At 46.5% G+C, this 18,619-nt stretch overlaps 1 protein-coding gene across 8 annotated transcripts in view; it reads left to right on the top strand.

The window, feature by feature from the left end:
* The window catches only part of SORCS1 (sortilin related VPS10 domain containing receptor 1), a 1,076,837-nt gene that overhangs the window by 890,768 nt on the left and 167,450 nt on the right, over positions 1-18,619 (top strand). For all 8 annotated transcript variants that reach the window (XM_089660690.1, XM_089660686.1, XM_089660688.1 and 5 more), the window contains exon 20: positions 12,975-13,108. In XM_089660690.1, coding sequence (XP_089516816.1) covers positions 12,975-13,108 — 134 coding nt within the window. The remainder of the gene's footprint in view (positions 1-12,974; positions 13,109-18,619) is intronic.

Genomic DNA, 18,619 nt, shown 5'->3' with positions numbered 1-18,619 from the left:
GACAGTACAAAAGCCAGGCAGGGAGCTCATCTGACTGGGAACTCATAGTCAATGTAGTAGAAAGTCATCAGTAGTAAGCCTGAGCTGAAGATAGCTCCTGTCAAGGGAGGTGGAATGTGGCCTGGCCATTCCAACCCAAGAGGGAGCTTGCGGAGTCACAGGCCCTAAACTTTCCCTACTCCTTTGGAACCTTCCCCTTCCACTGGTGATGTCCCTGAAAGGCGGGTACACTCTCCCTATACTAGCCACTTTGTGCGCCTAAACCTGGGGGTAGGGACCTAAAATGACTCTGCTTGACCCAAGATAGCCACCAGGGTCACCTGGATGCAGTGCAGGCAACCAGACTGCTGCCCCAGGGGAACGAGGAAACCATAGAGAAACAAGGTGTCACCTACAGTGGAGAAAACAGACTGCACCTGCCTACATGTCTTGTCTGCCTCCAACCTGCTTTACATAGAATGCAACAGCTGCACTGACCATGTGAATCAGGTGTTTAACAAACGTTATTACCAGCTAATTTGCACATTATGGGAAGAGCTTTGAGAACCCGTAATGGATATCATTTTGTTATTAGAATCTAATTGGCCAGTCTTTAGTCGTAATGCTGAAGCCTTACCTCTCAGAGATAGATGTTTTGCTCACTTGATTTCTCTCCCTGTCAAGATAGAAATGTCATTTATTTCTATGGCTCTAGAGGCCTGTCTCTGAGATCTCCTGTACACTTATTCCATGTCTTGTAGGAAAACCTACCTTTCACCATGCCCACCACTTAATGTAGCACCACGGCACACTTAATAGCACATATTTTTAGTCCACAGAAATTTGAGACTAGGGACATGCTTCTATGCAGGGGCGGACTGACCATTTGGAAACTCGGGCACTGCCCGAAGGCCTGGGGTCAGTAGGGGGCCCCATGAGATGCCCCTGGTACCCTTTTCATAGGCTTTTTTGAGTTTGGGCAAGGACACAGGTGCCCTATGATCCCCTATTGCCCGGGGGCCCCATGAGTTGTCAGTCCGCCCCTGGGCTGGGTTTTAGAACTTTAGTCCTCATGCCCCTGCTTCTATGGACAGTGAAGACCGGAGACAAATTACATTAAACCACTAGTGATCAGTACTAACATAGACCCTTTAGGGGGTTCACAACAGCCCCCTAAAATTATGTGTGCATATTTGAAGGACAGCACAAAAAAACGTAAGATACTGTAAAATAAACCAAACCACATGACCAGTAATCTTAATCAGGGGTTTCTAAACTACGGGCTGCAGGTAGGGTCAGTCAATGTGCACAGATTCAGAGTTAAGGTCATCAGAGGTTGCCTATAGTCTTCTTTTCAACCCCCCCCCCCCAAAACCAGCACACAGACTTTGTAAGGGGGGACTTTGATGGGGACATTGATGGGGACCCTGATGAAAGGAGGCCTATGATGGAAGCCCTAATGTAAGGAGGGGTTCTGATGTAAGGGGGGACTCTAATGGGGACCCTGATGTAAGGTGGGAGTCTGGTGGAGATATCGATGTAAAGGGGGACTCTGATGGGGATCTTGATGTAACAAGGACCCTGATAGGGACTTTGGTGTAATTGGAATTCTGTTGTAAAGGGGACTTTAATAAGGGGCCCTGATGTAAAAGGAAATCTAATGCTGAGGACCATGAAGTAAATGGGGGGGGGGGGATCTGATGTAAAGGGGTCTCTGATAGGGATTTTTATTTGTAAAATATACAGTGTGGCAATCTTACTTAAACGTTTGGAGAATGTCTATTTAAGGAAAACAAAAACTAGAGTCTACAAAGACAGAATAAAGGCCACATAATAAATGGCAACAGGTTGGTCACCAAAGACTTGGACAGTTTCAGGCTTATGAAGATGCTTGTACTTTCTTGATAAAGTGGCAGTCTCCAATAGTAAGGTAAGGGGGAGCGGACGCCGCTTGGAACCGGCCCCAGGAGTCATACGAGGGCCCACACTAACTGACGCGTTTTGCCCCACCCATTGGGGCTTGGCCTCTGTGACTAAGCCCCGTTGGGTGGGGCGAAAAGCAGAGAAAACACATCAGAGGGCACAGCTAGTACGCTTCACACACTCAACATGTCTGACTCCTGGGGCTGGTTCCGAGCGGCGTCCGCTCCCCCAGACCTCACTGAAGATACTGGAACGGACTCAGGACGCTGCTCCCTTCGATCCCTTGCCGGTGGGGTGACTCTTCTCTTTGATTCCGGCATCAGAGAAGCTCCACCAAGCTTTACAATAAGGTTTACAGCAGTCTCTAGTAGTCTCAATAGTCCCTAAGTCTCCAAGTTTCCACTAGTCCCTAAGGACCCATTCACACCTATGCATCAAGGCAGGACTTAAAATGTCAAGTCCTGAGCTACTAGCCAGGCCTTAAGAGTTACTCGCCACCAACAAACACACACAAACAGAGACACCTGTACACACACACAGACATGTACATACATACACACACACACACACACACACACAGAAACATGTACACACATGCACAGAGACACATGTATATACACACACACACACACATACAGACACATGTATACACACAAACACACATGTACATGTACATACACACAGACACATGTACAGACACACATACATGTACATACACACAGACACATGTACAGACACACACATGTACATACACACAGACACATGTACATGCATACACAGACACACACACGCACGCTGTTAAGTGCTCTCTCCTCTCCCCTGAAGCCACCACTGGCTGACATAGAGGATCATGTGACCAGAACGAGCTGAAATTAGGTAGACACACACACCCTATAAAAAGTTGCAGTACTTTGTTGTTCACTCACAGAGCCGGGTACTGCACTCTAGGGGGAGGCAGAGAGCACAGCACACACTCCTTCCTTTGCTTTCACTGCGCTCAGCTATTGAGCAGCCTGACGGCTCCCAGTGCCAATGACAGATCCGGCCTGAGCTCCGAGCCTGCTCAGCAAGAATGCCCTGGGGGACACACTCGCCCCCACCATAATTTCCACTCGCCATTGGTGAGCAGGCGAGTGGAAATTTCAAGGCCTGCATTAAGGCGTAGTAAAATGAACATTTTGATGTGCGCGTACCATGGTGTGGTGCCGTGTATTCATTTTAGAAGTGACAGGTTCTCTTATATCTGTACCCCCACCCACTGATCCTCACCTGAACAGGCCAAGTAACAAGTCCCCTTTTAAAATATTTCAAACTGCGAAAATGTTGATCCTATTTTTTTTTTTTTTTTTGCTACAATGTTGCGGCATTGACATATTGTAGTATACACTGTGACATTTTTGCCCTTTAATTACATGAGAGATCCCCCACCAACCCCTCCTCCATCGCTGGCGGCATACACATCGCCTCCACTTTGCATCTCTGTCTCTGCTGCAAACTTTGAATCTTCTTAGAAATCCGCAATATTCCGCGTAAACAGTATTTAAGGAGCCGAAGCCATTCGGAGCGAGGCAGTGCCACCTACTGTTCCAAATGAATAATTCATCGTACGCAGCCGGCGTGAACTTTGTGCAATAGTCTTTGTGCGCCTGGCGGTATCAATCTCTGCACCGCAGGCTCCCCTTCCGCTAGACTATTAATATCCGTAATACCCGAGACATCAATTAATACATGCAGCTGCTGAAGTCTGCGTTAACTAATGCTATAATTTGCCTGTCGCCGGCTGAGCTGGGGAGTTTAATTATTTCGTAAGTTGAAAGTCAGTAAATTTACTGACATTAAAAAGGCTCTTGTTTTACGGGGCAGGTAGGGATATCCTGAGTGCGGCAACCCAGAATAGCCGATTAGAAATCCTCTTTGAAATGTTTCAGACATTAGACATGAAATCCTACATTACCAATAACATATAAAGCCATTTATAACTCTGCCCCAAATTACATCACCGATCTTGTCTCCAAAAATCACCCAAACCGTACTCTCCGCTCCTCGCACGACCTCCTGCTCTCTAGCTCCCTTGTCTCCTCCTCCCATGCTCGTCTCCAGGACTTCTCCAGAGCTTCCCCCATCCTCTGGAACTCTCTACCCCAATTTATCAAACTATCGCCTACTCTGCTCACTTTTAGGCGATCTCTGAAAACCTATCTTTTCAGGGAAGCCTATCCTGCCCTCAGCTAATAATGGAATCTTCTACTCCTCCTACCAGTCCATCCTCCACAGTTACTACCTTTTGTACCACTAGCCCCTCCCTCTTAGATTGTAAGCTCCAAGGAGCCTCCTAACCAGGGGCGGACTGACCATTTGGAAACTCGGGCACTGCCCGAGGGCCCGAGGTCAGTAGGGGACCCCATGAGATGCCCCTGGTACCTTTTTCATAGGCTTTTTTGAGTTTGGGCAAGGACACAGGGGCCCCATGATCAACCTATTGCCCGGGGGCCCCATGAGTTGTCAGTCTGCCCCTGCTCCTAACCCTCTTGTATTGAACTGTATGGTTGCTGTATTGTCTCCTGTTATATTGTAAAGCGCTGAGCAAACTGTTGGCACTATATAAATCCTGTATAATAATAATAATAAAAATCCTATTGGTTGCTTCAGCACCTATGTGTTTTCCAACTCCTCCTACTCCAGGAATAAAAAGGCCACAGGGGTTCTAACCTCTCTTTACTCCACCCTAAATGTAGAAAAGAAACGTTTTGGCTTTAGATGCCCTTCAATCACTTGCCCTTGAGAGATTTACCATTCTTCCTGACCAGGCCATTTTTTGTGATACGGTGCTGCCATACTTTAACTGACAATTGCGCTGTCATGCAATGCTGCACCCAAATGAAATGTATGTCCTTTTCCCCCACAAATATAGCTTTCTTTCGGTGGTATTTGATCGCTTCTGTGGTTTTTATTTTTTATAAACAAAAAAGACCGACAATTTTGAGAAAAAAAACAATGTTTTTGACTTTTTGCTATTAAACCTGTTCAGTAAAAAAAATTAAAAAATCAAATTTCATCATAAATTTACGACAAAATTTATTCTACTGCATGTCTTTGCTACAAAATAAAACCCAATACGTGTAAATTATTGGTTTATGTAAAGGTTATAGCGTCTACAAATGGCGGCATATATACTGGATTTTTTTTTATACTAGTAATGGCAGCGATCAGCGACTTGTAACGGGACTGCAGGACTGTGGCAGACATTCTGACACTGGGTGGGAACTGACTAACTGTCACTGACATCTCCACTGACACTAATACAGTGATCAGTGCTAATAAAAAGCACTGACACTGTACTAATGGCACTGGGCCAGAAGGGGTTAACATGAAGGGCGATCAAAGGGTTAACTGTGTGCTGTGTGTCTGTTTCACTGTGTAAGCATGCTATGCAGAGCCATACAAAGCAGTGTGCTGGAACTGACAGGGGAGAGATCTGTATTGTTTACATACACACCTCTCCCTCATCAGTGATACTCAGTGATCGCTGGGTGCCGGCGGGGAATCACCGGCTGGGACCCGGTGATTGACAATGGTGCGCCCCCTACCCGGAAATGCAAAATAACGCCTATATGTGATTTTGGGTAGCCCAGCCACCCTGTAGCAGTATTTTTGCTATAGGGCGGTGAGAAAACGGTTAAAATTGATGATATTTTGCTTATATTTGTCCTCCCTGCCCCCCTGATCAACACACTAATTACATTTTTAAATTAAATCTTTTTTTTTTTTTTTAATTACATAACTTATTTTAGATCCAGTGATGTGATCACCAAATCTCTGTGGTTCTCTAAGCAATGTGAGCAGATCATGACAGGTGGGAGGAGCTGTACATAATTTTCTAAAAAACATTACAGCACCTTGCCTCAGTATTCTTCTCAATGTAAGCTGTGGGCTGAGACTTGTTAGGAGTTATGTAAATATCAATATGCCTTGCTGAGCGGGTGTCAGTCTGGAGGAGAAGACGGTCCTAGGCAGGGTGTATTTGCATCTGGATTGTCTTAGGTAATGCCCACATGTGATGCTGAACCAGGGTCATCCCTAGGGTTGGCGTCAGCCGGTGCGGTAACACCCCCTCTGATGATCCCCGCAGGATGGATCGGATCTGCGGATTGAGCGTAATGGATCAGACTCCGATCCATTATGCTCCCCAATCCGCAGATCCCATCCATCCTGCGGGGATCGTCGGCTTGCTTTACAACTTACCATTTCGTGGAGTGTCACCCTGTCAGGGTCCGCAGCGACATCGCGCCCGACGCATGCGCGGTCTTGTCAGCTCGCGCCGGTGATACGGGCACTAGGTCCCGGCCGGCTGCGGCTGAGGGAGACTCGCGCATGCGCAGTAGGCGCCGCGAGTCCCTGCTGGGCGGCCAAAAGATGCCTGCTGGGCGGCCAAAGGGCGCGGTATTTAAAGATGCCCTGCGCTGTCATGGATTGCCGCAAGGTCTCTTCCTGTACCTGAGTTCCTGTGTTCCTGTTGCTGTACCATTAGTGACCCGGATTGCTCTGACTACGCTGCCTTCTCCTGATTTTGACCCGGATTGCCCTGACTACGCTGCCTTCTCCTGTCCTGACCCCCGGCTTGTTTTGACTTCTCTGCGGACTGACCTTCCCTATACTGACCCTGCGTGTGACCTGACAATCCTTTGCCTGCCGTTTCTGTACCTCGCTGCCCCCTAGGTGACAACTGGCTAGTTTGACCACGATCCATCCATCCATCCTGCCTGGGCCTGCCGGCCTCCTCACATCTGGCTCTCCTCCTGTATCCATCCCCGGAGGTTCCCTCTGCCACGGGTGGGATTGCTCGGAGGTCGTGACCTGGTCCTGGTCTGCTTCAAGTCCATCCCCACCATCAGGGGCCCTGGTGAACACGCAGACCGGGACTTAGACTCCACGCTCTGGGTAATCCTGCCTAGTGGGCTGCCAGAGGCACCACCAGGCGGATTCGTAACACACCCATTGCTGAAGTTGTCACTTGGTGCGGCGCGCACCCCCCTAACCTGCCTCAGGACGCCACTGTGCTGAACCCTATTGAAAGGACCTAAGTCCAATGAAGGAAAGGGGCAGTCAGGCTGAGGAGGAAAAGGCTAGATGATGCTGGTTGTCCTCCAGCCAGGAAATGAGATGGGCCCTGTATAATTGAATGCAGCTCCTAATGCACATTGAGATTTTCATGCATTAAAGCAGAAACAAAGGAGGAACATAAGAAACCACACCTAAACATAAATGTGGAACTATCTTGCTCAGAAAAAGGGACTTTCTATGTATCTCACAATGGGATAACTATACAACCCAAAACTATAAAAAATATAATATTTATTAATCCATCCAGTTATAGTAGACATTTTACATAAAAACAATGAATATCACGGTCTAGATCCAGCATGCAGTCTTTTAAGTTTGTGATGAACAAACAATAAGTGTATATAGGATCGACGCGTTTCGCTGCATTTGCTTCCTCAGGATCCACGCTCGAGCTGCAACACTAAGACGTATCAGATCACCTAGCATGAAAAGATTGCAGCAGTATGCATCCTTCCCTCTGGGGGAGAACCTTCCCTGTGGGGGAGAAGAGGATCACATTACCCAAATGCAACCAAATGGGGGATATTAACCGCTTCCACGCTGCCCTATAGCAGAAATACAGGGTGGAACGGGTGCGCAAAATCATGTGTGTGTGTGTGTGTGTATATGTATATATATGTGTGTATATATATATATATATATATATATATATATATATATATATGTATACACACACACACATATATATGTGATTTTTCAGTTCTGGGTAGGGGGCACACGTGCGCCCTACCCTTGCCACCATTCGCAGCCTATCAATCTATCAATCACCGGGTCCCCGCCAGTGATTTCTCACCGGCAACCGGTGATTGCCGAGTATTTGACGGGGGAGAGGCCTGTGTATAAACAATACAGATCTCTCCCCTGTCAGCTCCTGCACACTGCTTTGTATGGCTCTGCAGAGCAGGGTGCTTACAGTGTAAAGCACACAGTAAAACAGCACACAGTTAACCCTTTGATCACCCCAGATATTAACCCCTTCCTGCCCAGTGTCATTAGTACAGTGTCAGTGCTTTTTATTAGCACTGATCAGGGGCGAACTGACCATTTGTGTGCTCGGGCACCGCTTGAGGGCCCAGGGTCTGTAGGGGGCCCCATGAGATGCCCCTGGTACCTTTCATAGGCTTTTTTGGTGTGGTTTGAGTGTGGGCGAGGACACAAAGGGCCCCATGATCCCCTATTGCCAGGGGGCCCCATGAGTTGTCAGTCCGCCCCTGGTACTGATCACTGTTTTAGTGTCACTGGGGATGTCAGTGACAGTTAGTCAGTTCCCCTCCCAGTGTCAGAATGCCACTCACATTGCACAGAGAACCACAGAGACTTGGTGATGATATCACTGGATGTATAATAAGGTATGTAATAAAAAAAAAAAATAACATAAAGTTTAATCGCTTTCCCTCCGCCCTATAGCAGAAACACAGCTACAGGGCAGCAGGGCTGTGCAAAATCACGTATATATACGTGGTTTTTCATTTCTGAGTAGGGGGTGCACCATTGTCAATCACCGGGTCCTGGACGGTGATTCCCCACTGGCACCCGACAATCGCCAAGTATCACTGATAAGGGAGAGGTGTGTATGCAGGGGTGGACTGATCATTCAAGCACTCAGGCACTGCCCAAGGGCCCAGGGTCAGTAGGGGGCCCCATGAAATACCCCTGGTACCTTTTGTAGGCTTTTTTGGGTGTGCTTTGAATGTGGGCAAGGACACAGGGGCCCCATGATCCCCTATTCCCGGGGGGCCCCATGAGTTGTCAGTCCGCCCCTGTGTGTATGTAAACAATACAGATCTCTCCTCCAGCACACTGCTTTGTATGGCTCTGCATAGCATGCTTACACAGTGAAACTAGACACACAGCACACAGTTTACCCTTTGATCGCCCCAGATGTTAACCCCTTCCTGCCCAGTGACATTAGTACAGTGTCAGTGCTTTTTATTAACACTGGTCACTGTATTGGTGTCACTGGGGATGTCAGTGACACTAAGTCAGTTCCCCCCCAGTGTCAGAATGCCTGCCGCAGTCCCGCTATAAGTCACTGATTGCCGCCATTATTAGTCTTAAGAAAACAAAATCCCAGTATATATACTGCCATTTGTAAACGCTATAACTTTCATGTAAACCAATTCATTTACACGTATTGGGATTTTTTTTTTTAGCAAAGGCATGGAGCAGAATATATTTTGGCCAAAAGCTATGACGAAATTTGATTTTTACATTTTTTTACTGGACATGTTTAATAGCAAAAAGTAAAAATACAAAAATATTTTCAAAATTGTCGGTCTTTTTTTGTTTATAGCGCAAAAAATAATAAACACACAGGCAATCAAATACCACTGAAAGAAAGCTCTATTTGTGGGATAAAAGGATGTAAATTTAATTTGGGTGCAGCGTCGCATGACTGCGCAATTGTCAGTTAAAGTAACTTTAAAGTAAAAATGGCCTGGTCAGGAAGGGGGGTAAATCCTCTGGAGGGGAAATGATTAAGCAAAGAGCAGGATCAAATTCTGATCTGGCTCTAAACGAGGGAGAGAAGGGGTACATAACACTCCAGGCTGTTCCCATCGGCTCCTATCCTGCATCCAATTACACACTGTTCATACTGTGTACCTATGGCCGTCCAAAACTCACTCCCATGATGTTTTTATTATTATACAGTATTTATAAAGCGCCAATAGTTCGCTCAGCGCTGTACATTACAAAGGGGGACAGAACATGTGACAGAACAATACCAATACAATGCAAAACATGAGGGGATTGAGGGCCCTGCTCCTTGGAGTTTACAATCTAGGAGGGAGGGGATGGTGGCACAGGAGGAGATAGCTGTGGGGGATGGAGTGGTAGGAAGAGTGGAGGAGGTCAGCAAGTTAGCAGGGGGTGGGGTAGGCTTCCCTGAAGAGGTGGATTTTCAGGGTGCGCCTAAAGGAGAGGAGAGTAGGTGATAATCTGATGCGTTGGGGCAGGGAGTTCCAGAGGATGGGTGACACCCTGGAGAAGTCCTGGAGGCATGGGAGGAGGAGACCAGGGAACTAGAGAGAAGGAGGTCTTGTGAGGAGCGGAGTGTGCGTGCTGGGCGGTACTTGGATATTAGGTCAGTGATGTAGTTCGGGGCAGTATGGTGGACGGCTTTGTACGTCAGTGTTAGGATTTTGAATTTGATCCGTTGCGCAATCGGAAGCCAGTGGAGGGATTGGCAGAGGGGGGTGGCGGAGATGGAGCAGTTGGAAAGGTGAATGAGTCTGGCAGCCGTATTCAGGATCGACTGAAGCGGGGATAGCCAGCGGCGAGGCAGGCCAGTGAGGAGGGAGTTGCAGTAGTCGAGTCGTGATATGATGAGGGAGTGGATGAGCTGTTTAGTGGTTTCTGGGGTTAGGAACGTGCGGATTTTGGCGATGTTGCGGAGGTGGAGTCTGCATGAGTTTGTTAAAGATTGGACTTGGGGCTGGAAGGATAGGTTGGAGTCCAGAATGACACCAAGTACTCTGGCCTGCGGGGCGGGTTTGATGGTGGCGTTGTTGGACATGATGGAGAAGTCAGTGGGGGGTGGGGTCCGGGCTGGGGGGAAGACAAGAAACTCAGTTTTGGAGAGGTTCAGTTTAAGGAAGTGGAGCGACATCCAGTCTGATATGTCGCTCAGTAGGTGTGTGATTATAAGTAGAAAATCAACCAAACCAACTGCTGCTAACTGCCAAAACTGCATAGACCATCTACCAACATCATGCATAAGGTAGCCCATTCAAATGGATGGGTTGCCATAAAACTGAACTTCTGATGCACAAAATTTATTTTAAATATATCACTCAGTAGCCATAACGGATATAAAACTACTTTGTGTACCAAACACCTTTGCAAACCCAGTTATTACCTTGTAACTGTAGCAGTGAAATTGTCAGGGTAGCTTGTTCAGAGAGCAGAGCTGTGGGAGGGGCCCAGCAAGCCCCACTCACTAAAGGTTGGCTGCAGAAAACTACAAGAGGGGGAGGAGATAGGACCAGTCACCCTGCTCAAGGAGAGAGCTCAGCAGCGAGTGGTCTTTGTTACAGGAAGGAAAAGTCTCACACTGGATTACTGCACAGAGATGGAAGAAATACACAAAGCACACCGAGATTCAAGGAAGAGTATACATGATGAATAGATGTGCACAATATTTGACTATTCAGGAGTCCACTTTAATGTCAGAGTTCAACATAACTGGCTGTGTGAATTCGGTGTCTGACCATGCCGTGTGGTTACTTTAGTGTTCCATGGATGAAGCTGTGATGAGGTGTGACATGGTGTCAGATCCTACAGAGGCAGAAGTAATTATTCATTAGAAAACTCCTACCACACTCTGCTGTCTGCCCTATGGAGGAGGGAGGTCTGATCTTCAGACAGGAGGCATGGTGTCCTCATCTTGGCTGCTTTCCATTCCCATAATTCCTCCCCCACCAAATTATCCCTTCCACTCCTGCACCCTCCCCACCCCCTTCTTTCTCTCTGCTCCCCCTTGTCTTCTTCTTTCCATGTCTATCTCTCTCCCCTTAACACCCACCACCCACACTTCTCCCCCCCCCCTCTCTCCTTTCTTTCTTTCTTTCTTTCTTTCTTTCTTTCTTTCTTTCTTTCTTTCTTTCTTTCTTTCTTTCTTTCTCTTTCTTTCTTCCCTCCACATCCCTCTCTCACTCATCCCTCTTTCTCCATCCCTCTCTCTCTTGTTCCATCCCTTTCCTCTTCTCTCCCTCTCTATCCCTTTCTCCCCCTCCATCCCTCTCTCCCTCTTTCCCCATTTCTTTCTCCCTCTTCTCTCCATTTATCCATCCCTCTCTTCCTAACTCTCTTCCTTCCCTCTCTTCTTTTCCTCTCTCTTCTCTCCTCTTCTTGCCTTGCTCCATCCCTCTCTTCCTCTCCATCCCTCTCTCCATCTTCTCTCTCTCCTTCCATCTTTCTCTTTCTCTTTTCTCCCTCTCCACCCCCCCCCCCCCATCCCTCTCTCACTCTTTCATCTTTCTCCATCCCTCTCTCCCTATTCTCTCCTTATCCATCCCTCTCTCTCTCCTTCTCTTTTTTATTTTCATCTTCTCTCCCTCTCTCTCTTTCCCCATCCCTTTTGCCTTCTTCTCTCCATGTATCCTCCTTCTCTTCCTCTTCTCTCACTCTCTCTATCCGTCACTATCTCTTCTTTCCCTCTCTCCCTTGCTCCATCCCCCTCTTTCTCTCCATCCCTCTCTCCCTCCTTCTCTCTTTTTTCTCTCCCTCCTTTCCCTCTCCCCTATCCCTTTCTCCTTCTTCTCTCAATGTATCCTCCCTCTCTTCCTCTTCTCTCACGCTCTCCATCCCTCTCTCTCTCCTCTTTCCCTCTATTCCTCTTCTCTCTCTCTATTCCCCCATCCCTTACTCCCTTTTCTGTCCCTCCTTCTCCCCCTCTCTCTCTTCTCACCCACACCCTACCCCTCTCTCTTTACTACTTCCCTCCCACTCTTCTGTCTCTCTTCTCTTTCTGTCTTACTTCTCTCTCTCTCTCTCTCTCCACTCGCCCCCCCCCCCTTTTCCCTGTATGTGCCTCCTTCATTCCTCCGTTGTGCCTTTCTGTCTCCTTTGCTTCTCCATTCTTCTTCTCTATCAATCTGTCCATCCACACTGGGAGTTACACCGTGTGATAGGTTTGCACTAAGTGGTGGATTAGCGCAGAATGCTGTTTTAAGCTCCATGAAGAGTCTGAATACCCATATTGTGATGAAATAAATAAGCTGTGCATGTATTTTGTTGGACCTCCAGCAGAGGGCAATGTTGTAGCGTATAAAAGGTGATTTTTGGAACCTTTATTTAGCTCTGCACATTCCTCTGGTTATGTAGCATTTCACACTGATACATTGCATTCTGGGCCTTAATTTCAAGTTTTAACTACCAGCTGTGGGGTTTTTATCATGTATCGATGGAAGATTAATGTGACAAAAAAATGTTTTCTCCTTTTTCTACAGCTCCCTTGGAGCACATTCATCTGGTGCTGCCTTTCGTCACCACGAAGAACAAAGAGGTGAACGCATCGGTGGTGCTGTGGCCGAGCAATGTGGGGACCCTGACCTACGTTTGGTGGCTGGGGAACAACAGTGAGGTGCATTCAACTTGGAAGAGTACAAATCCTGCCTCCTGACATGAGAGATGGGAGATCTGGGCGGCTTTCAGATCTAAAAGCTGTAGATAAAGCACACCGTAGGCTCAGTCCACCAAAGTGTTACACTGGGATAAGAATCTTTATTATCAGCCCTGTGACTGTAAACTGAAGACCCATTTATGCAATGCATGCGCAGCATAGTGGCTTAGTGCAGTGATTCTCAATCACACTGGCCATGGACTCCCTTCTCCTGGGCCTCCTGCACATTTATTGACCTTCAACAGTGCCTTCCAGCTTCCATGGTGCCCCTAATGTCCCATTGTGGCCCTTAGTGCCCCCAGGCCCAGTCAGAGCCCCCAGACTCCACAGTGCCCCCCAGCATCCCACATTGTCATTCGGCCTTCCTACTGGGTCCCCCAGCCTGCTGCAGAGCCTCCAACACTCCACAGGGCCCCCAACCTCCCACAGTGGTTACAAGATTCCATAATGGCCTCCAACCTTCCATAGTGGCCCGTAATGCCCCCAGGCCATCTCAAAGCACCAAGCCTCCACAGTGCCCCGCAGCCTCACACATTGTCAATCAGTCTCCCACCATGTCCCCCAGCCTGCGAAAGAGGCTCCAGCATTCCACAGTGCCCCCCTCCCATCCCCACAACTTCCCACAGTGCCTCCCAGCTTCCATAGTGGCCCCAACCTGCCATAGTGGCCTCAAGTGCCCCAGGCCCTCTGAGAGCCCTCAACCTCCACAGTTTCCCCCAAACCTCCCACAGTGTCCCCCAGCTTGCTGCAGAGCCTTCAGTCCTTCACAATGCCTCCAACCGTGTCCCATAGTGCCCCCCCAACCTTCCACTGTGCTCCTCAGCCTCCCACATTGTCACTCAGGCTCCTATTGTGTCCCCCAGCCTGCGGCAGAGCCTCCAGCACTCCATAGTGCCCCCCAATCTCCCACAGTGCCTCCAAGCTTCCATAGTGTCACTAGTGCCCCAGCAATTCTAAGAGCCCTTAGTCTGCACAGTTCTTCCCAACCTCCCACTGTGCTGCCATACCTCCGGTCCTCCAAAGTGCCCCCAACCTCTAACAGTGTGCCATAGTGCCCCCCAACCTTCTCTTGTGCTCCTCAGCTCCCTCCATAAACCTCATCCGCTACAAGGCCATCAAATCTGCTGCAGAGTCCCCCCAGCTCACTCAGCCCACATCATCTCCTACAGTGACACCCAGACCGATCCAGAGCCTTCCAACATTTTAATGCACATTTACAGTCCTACATGGTGTGAGAATAAACAATTTTTTTTTCTGGTGGGGCATGGAAGGCATCTCTGGTTTGCATCCTGGTCATAACACTATCTGCATGGAGTTTGTATGCTCTCTCTGTGCATGTGTGGTACAAGATTATTGGTGATCTAAATGTGAGGTATGACAAAAGATACAGTCTGCAGTATCTGTATCAAGAGAAGAACAGAAAACACACGTTGCTCACTTGCTCATTGCAAGTTTAATGTGACAAACAGAAATGAATCATATTATACAGATAATAACGTTCTTTATGATGGCAGCACAGGCCACATGGAGAATCACATCAATTTGTGTTAGAGAGATACCATAACTAACATATAGGGTGCTATACTGAGAAAGTGAATGTCAGAACATAGGCAAAACTGCACAAATATAGCATAAACAAAGTGTGATTAACCTGTAGCAAGTGGAGAATGGAAAATGCATGTGCTCACTTGCTCACTCCGAGTTTAATGTGAGCTAGTTGGATGTTAGTCTCCTGAAGTCACACTACAAATCATTAGAGCTCCCTCTAGCTGCAGCCTAGTAATAGTATTACTGGGAGGTTTATTCATTTACTTCCCACTGTACTGTACATGTGCAATCCGAAGACATGGGTAGGTTAATTGGCTCCTGTCTGAATTGGCCCAAGTATGTGTATGCATGTGAGACAGGGACTTTAGATTGTAAGCTCCTTGAGGGCAGGGACTTATGTGACAGTACAGTATGTAAAGTGCTGCATACATTGTTGGTGGTGTATAAATTCCTATAACAATGTGCAGTCTCAAATGTTTTTCTGAGTAAGATCAGTACCAGTCACCACAAGGGCAAATTGAAAACTACTGTTTGTGCCCTGGTCACACTGCGATGCTGCCTTCAGGTGGGTTGCAGTGCGTTGTAGAAAAATGAAGTCCTTCACCTTCCATTTTCTCATTAGGAAATGACTGAAATGTCAATGTTAAAAAGAAAAACCCCGCCACCGGCAAACAACAACTAGCCCACATGGATCGATTTACTCCCCGGTCACACCGGTGCAAATCATCATGAGGTTTGATAGTTTCAAATCGCATGACAAATCACCAGGGGTGGACTGACCATTTGGAAACTCAGGCACTGCCCAAGGGCCCAGGGTCAGTAGGGGGCCCCATGAGATGCCTCTGGTACCTTTTTCATAGACGTTTTTGAGTTTGGGCAAGGACACAGGGGCCCCATGATCTCCTATTGCCCGGGGGCTCCATGAGTTGTCAGTCCACCCCTGCAAATCACACCCTTTTGTCCGCAATGGAAGCCCTCATATCAGTGTGATTCCGACTCCATCGGAGTCGCACCGATATTGAAAGTACTTCATGCTCTATTTTTTGCAAGTTCAGGTACGACTTGCATAGACATCAGTGCACAAAGTCGCACAGACGTCTTCCGACATCCGACTTTGAAATCGCAAAAATTCAAGTGATCTCAAGCAATTTCAAAGTCGGATTTGGTGTGACTGAAAACTTAGTGCCCGGTCATACCGGTGCAATTTCAGGCGCAATTTGGAAATTGAAATCACACCAGAAATCGCATCTAATGAATGTGAATGTCAGTGTCTTAACATTTGCAATTTGCTGCAGCTCGATTTCTAAACTAGTTCTTGCATTCGTTTTTCTGCAGTTTTGCTGCGAATAACATACATTTTCACTTCCTGACATCATTGCTTACTACGTGTGAAATCTGTGAATGATCACAGAGGTCACATGGTGCAAGTCTATTCACAACATCCTTGTACCATGTGACAAGCTGTGACCAATCACAGCTCACTCAGTATTTCTCAATGGCTGCAAGAATGCAGCAAGAGAGAAGGAGAAATGAAAATTTACAGCCTTTATGGGTGTAAAAGCAATCAGATTTTAAAAAAAAAAAATCTTCATCACCCCCCACAAGTAGTCACCATAGTACTGCTAGGGTGATAGTATGTAAAAAAAATAATTAAATAATAATATAAAAAAAAATAAAAATGTAAAAAAAAGTTTAAAAATTATAATTTTTGGTTATAAACTAAGTTGGGTTATTTTTTTTTTTTGCTAAAAAGATAACTGAATACATTTCGGCCAAGATTTATGATGAAATACTATTTATTTGCAAAATTTTATAAGAAAAACACTTTTTTTCAAAATTTTTGACCACGCAAGTTTCATTCAAAGTGCGACAGCGCTGAAAGCTGAAAATTGGCCTGGACAGGAAGGAGGTGAAAGTGTCCGGACTTGAAGTGGATAACATCTTCAATTGCACTGAAATTGCACACAAATCGCAATATTTTAGATGGCAGCACTGTGACTGGTGACAGTGTGCAGCTGGTGTGAACTGGCCCTAAATATAATTCCGGGCTCACTTCATGCTGAAAATAACTCACTTTTTGACAATAAGGATTCTTATCCCCACGGTATATTTGTTAAAGATTCTCTGGGAAAATCGCCCAGACATGGTAATTTGACCAAGGGAATTGCCAAATCTCTGGACAGAGTCACTCTACGTATTACATGGCAATCACTGGGCGAATCTTGGTAGGTCAAATGTCCAGCAAATCTTCATAGACTCTCATGGGTGTCAACTGATGGCCCTCCAGCTGTTGCCAAACAACAAGTCCCATGAAGCACTGCAAGACTGACAATTACAAGCATGACTAACAAAGGCAGAGGCATGATGGGACTTGTAGTTTCACAGCAGCTGGAGGGCTGCCAGTTTGAAACCCCTGAGCTGCTAGATGATGCTGGACGTCTTCCAGCCAGGAAATGATGCAGACTCTGTCTGACTTGCCGCAGCTTCTCAGGCACATTGTGAGAAGCTCACAGTGTGCAGTGAAATCAGAGTTAGTCTGGGTTCACACTTATATTTTTTCCACTGTGTTTTGTGGAAACGCACAGAAGTCCATTTAACCACTTCCAGTCCTGACACTTTCACCCCCTTCCTGTCCAGGCCAATCTTCAGCTTTCAGCGCTGTCGCACTTTGAATGACAATTGCGCGGTCATGCAACACTGTACCCATATGAATTTTATAGCATTTTGGTGAGACAGTTAAAACTTTATTTTGGTGGTATTTATTCACCAATTTTTTATTTTTTTTTTGCTATATAAACAAAAAAGTCCACGAATTTTGAAAAAAAGTGTTTTTCTTATAAATTTTGCAAATAATCTTTCTTCAGAAATCTTGGCCAAAATTTATTCAGTTATCTTTTTAGTAAAAGAAAAACTCAAATTAGTTTATAACCAAAAGTTATAATTTTTAAAACTTTTATTTTAACATTTTTATTTTTTTTTTTTTTATATTATTATTTATGTTTGTTTTTTTTTTTACCATACTGTCACCCTAGCAGTACAGTGTCACCATAGTGACACTGTACTACTTGTGGGGGGTGATGAAGATTTTTTTTTTTACACTGATTGCTTTTACACCCATAAAGGATGTAAAAGCAATCATTTCTCCTTCTCTCTGACTGCATTCTTGCAGCCATTGAGAAATACTGTGAGAGCTGTGATTGGTCACAGCTTGTCACATGGTACAAGGCTGTTGTGAATAGCCTTGTACCATGTGATCTCTGTGATCATTCACAGATTTCACACGTAGTAAGCAATGATGTCACAAGTGACATCTTGCTTACACCTATTCATGTGATCACTGATTGGCCAATCAGTGATCACATGATTGGGACCTCACACAGAGGTCCCGTACAGCATTTGATGTTCCGCTGTGTCTCTGAGGACACAGAGGGCACTGAATCGCGGTGCTGTGCACTCCCAGGGAGTGCGCACAATCCAAAATGCGGGCGCCGTTTATGAACAGCAACCCGCCCCTGCATTGCCACCGTCCGGCTGTTTATATACAGCGGCCGGACGGCAAGTGGTTAACATGATTTCCTATGGGACATGTTCACATCTCCGTGTGTTCACCTGATGCGTTTTTTGGACAGGGACTTTTTTAATGCAAAACGTTGCGTTTTTGGTTCTATAGAATTCAATGGAGACGCTGCAGAAAAACATGTAGTGTGTTTTTGATGCGTTTTTGATGCGTTTTTGATGTGTTTTGCATTTTAACCTGCCCAGCAACAAGTAAAAAAAAAAAAGAAAAATGCGTCAAAAACGCAAGTGCAAAAATGCAAACCGCACTGCAGAAACAGATCAAACGCAAACTGCATAGGTGTGAACCTAGCCTAACCCATTTCAGTCCAGGAGAGGAGCCGGTACAACCGTGCAGGACTGAAGGGA

Source organism: Staurois parvus, unplaced genomic scaffold, assembly GCF_062004578.1.
Source record: "Staurois parvus isolate SC_StPar_1 unplaced genomic scaffold, SC_StPar_1.0 ptg001263l, whole genome shotgun sequence".
Classification (NCBI taxonomy): Eukaryota; Metazoa; Chordata; class Amphibia; order Anura; family Ranidae; genus Staurois; species Staurois parvus.
The sequence above is the reverse complement of the archived record's forward strand: the minus strand, read 5'-3'. Positions and strand labels throughout refer to the sequence as shown.